We start from the raw sequence: 2,500 nt of genomic DNA, 5'->3' as shown, positions 1-2,500 counted from the left end.
CTTTATTTCTTTGAATTATTTCCATGTACAGGAAGGGTGTCAACCAGGATACATTAAGCAGTCTCAGTTTACTTCTCTAAGCTAAAGACGGGTTCATTATGAAAAACTTATTTCGTAGCCCATCCACTCGCACTCATAGCGTCAGTAACCCAAAGGCCAGACTTGTGGAAAGGCTGGTCAACACCACCAGTGAAATGGTTCGAATTGATTTAGTGTTTCCTTGGGGGTGGATGGGGAGATCTTAGATTAATCACTCCTGGGATTTGGCTGATCTTCATAGTCTTCTGGGTTGACACACGTCGATCATTTGAGTGTGTGACTGGCGGTGATGACAGAGGACGAAAGATATGCTAGGTCCTACCCCGACTTGGTATTGTCTCCATTATTTAGAGTCGGGTGATTAGGTGAGTAGTAGAACGGCCTTTGTATTTCTGCCCCGAGGTTAGGGTTGGGATCTATGGATACCACTGTCTATGGGAAGGATATGATGGGGACTGAGATAGGCTAGAGTAAAGGAATGAGATGGATAATATAGAAATAGGGTTCTGAAGTACTCTTACTGTTGCTTCTTACACTATCTTTTTTTTTAACTTGAATTAATCAATCTATAGTTTGTTTTCTCTTGCAAAACCCGCGGCCCCGAGGATGGAGTCACTGTCCCAAGACCATAAACTACTCAAAGAAAAAACTATGTACCGTTGTCTGTACTGCGCGCATGTTGGATATTGTAAAATAACATACTCTATATTTTTTGTATATCTGCACCACGTGTGTTCGATGTCTGTTTACAGGGTGATTCTCTGTTGATCTTTTAGTGCTTCTGAAAGAACTACAGCAGTTTTGGTATTGAGGGAGGATCTATCTCGCTGAGGGATTTTCCGTTCGTAGAGAAGTCTCCATGACTAAAGACGCCTCATAGAGTAAGACTGGAAGAGCTTTATTATCTACTGCTTTTGAAACCTTATCAAAACGTGGGAGTCTTGCCCGAAAACGGTGATCCCTCAGGGAGAACTATCACTAAACAGCTGCAGAATAGGAATAGTCTCGTAATTTGCAATAGAGTATTGGTGATTGTCCTTCCAATACTACAATGTCCACAGGGAACCTTGACCCAATCCTTGCCTAAGGGGTACTGACAGAGAATAATCATGGAGTTCATGTAATACTGAAAATCTAATGGTAACTTACATCAAAATTGCAACATTTACCCTTATTTTGTATGAGGTACTGGCGGCCTAATGGTTGCCAAGAATTACTGGCTATATGACGGTTACAGACTATCAGTTTCCAACTAAGTACTGGTGACTTAAGGGTTGCCATGAAGTACTGGTGAGTGGATTATTGGTTGATCATCGAGTGTTCGTAAACTGGTTGTCATCCGTGAACTACTGATAGCGTAAGACACCCATGAAATCCTGGCAACTTCTCGGTCACTTGTGGTGCAATGGAAGTCCTCCTCCCAATGCAATACTAGTTACCTAGCACCCATGGCCTCTTACCAACCTAACGGCCATTTAAGAGGTCCTAGGATCCTAGAGGATGTCCATGAAGTACTAGCAACTCAACAGTTGCTCACAGAGTACTTCTAACCTTAAGATCGCCGTAGGAGCACTAGTGATCTACTGTCACCCGTGAGGGACAGGTATAAGGTAACTACCCCCCTCAGAAGTCCCTTCCTGGCAGCCTAACTTTCGTAAGTCCACGGAGCTATGGTAGCCTAACGATCCCCCATCGAGTACTGGCAAGCTGACAACGAGTTAGGGGCATAAGTGAAGGCTGGGGAGTGTGACTTGGCCTTGAGGCGGAGGGAGGCGATGGAGGAGGACATGGAGGTCTGGTCGCGGTACATGTAGGGAGGGGTCGGGGCCGGGTAGGGGCATGGCGTGGCCCCCGTGCCCAGGGACGAGGGCATGGAGACGGCGGTGGGCATGATGCCCGCCGTGGAGCTGCCCATGCCCTGGGAGTGCGACTGGAAGCAGTTGATCGGGGACATGGCCGGCGGCTGCTGGCTGACCAACGGGTTCATGTTGACGCTGTTGAAGCCCCACGTCAGACTCTTGGCCGCCCCGAGGTGCGAGGGCGTCACCTTGGCCGCCCAGTTGTTGTACGAGGAGTAGCCCGAGTAGAGGGAGTCGTCGGTCCAGGCCAGGCCGTTCAGCTGGGGGCCCCAGCCTCCCTTCAGGTCCCCGGGCATCGCTGACATCCCCGCAGCGGTCATTGCACTGCGCTCCCGTTTCCTCCACTTGGCGCGTCGGTTCTTGAACCAAATCTGCAGAAGAGGAAGAAGAGGGAAGACTTGATTACTTTCGTATGATCAAGGAATATTAAGCAAGTCTAAGCTACACATCTCTTGCGAGATGGCCATCTTGAGTGAAATCTGAGGTCCTTATCATCCTCTACTTTTGGCTGACGATTGCCACAGTGTCGAGCCGAAACCTCATGGATGACTTAAACTATCTCGGCATTAATTTCCCACAGACAATTTTTTTTCTTCTATTAT

General features: G+C 47.8%; 1 protein-coding gene across 1 annotated transcript in view; it reads right to left on the bottom strand.

Moving 5' to 3' along the window:
- The window catches only part of LOC143029271 (pituitary homeobox 3-like), a 68,124-nt gene that overhangs the window by 766 nt on the left and 64,858 nt on the right, over positions 1–2,500 (bottom strand). Inside the window, exon 4 of the mRNA XM_076191988.1 lies at positions 1–2,269. This exon is cut by the window's left edge and continues 766 nt beyond it. Within this exon, the coding sequence (XP_076048103.1) occupies positions 1,718–2,269 (552 nt within the window). The 3' untranslated portion in view covers positions 1–1,717. The remainder of the gene's footprint in view (positions 2,270–2,500) is intronic.

This window comes from Oratosquilla oratoria, chromosome 10 (genome assembly GCF_046742065.1).
Source record: "Oratosquilla oratoria isolate Oo_2021 chromosome 10, ASM4674206v1, whole genome shotgun sequence".
Classification (NCBI taxonomy): domain Eukaryota; kingdom Metazoa; phylum Arthropoda; class Malacostraca; order Stomatopoda; family Squillidae; genus Oratosquilla; species Oratosquilla oratoria.
Note: the sequence above shows the minus strand (reverse complement) of the source record. Positions and strands in the feature narration are given on the sequence as shown.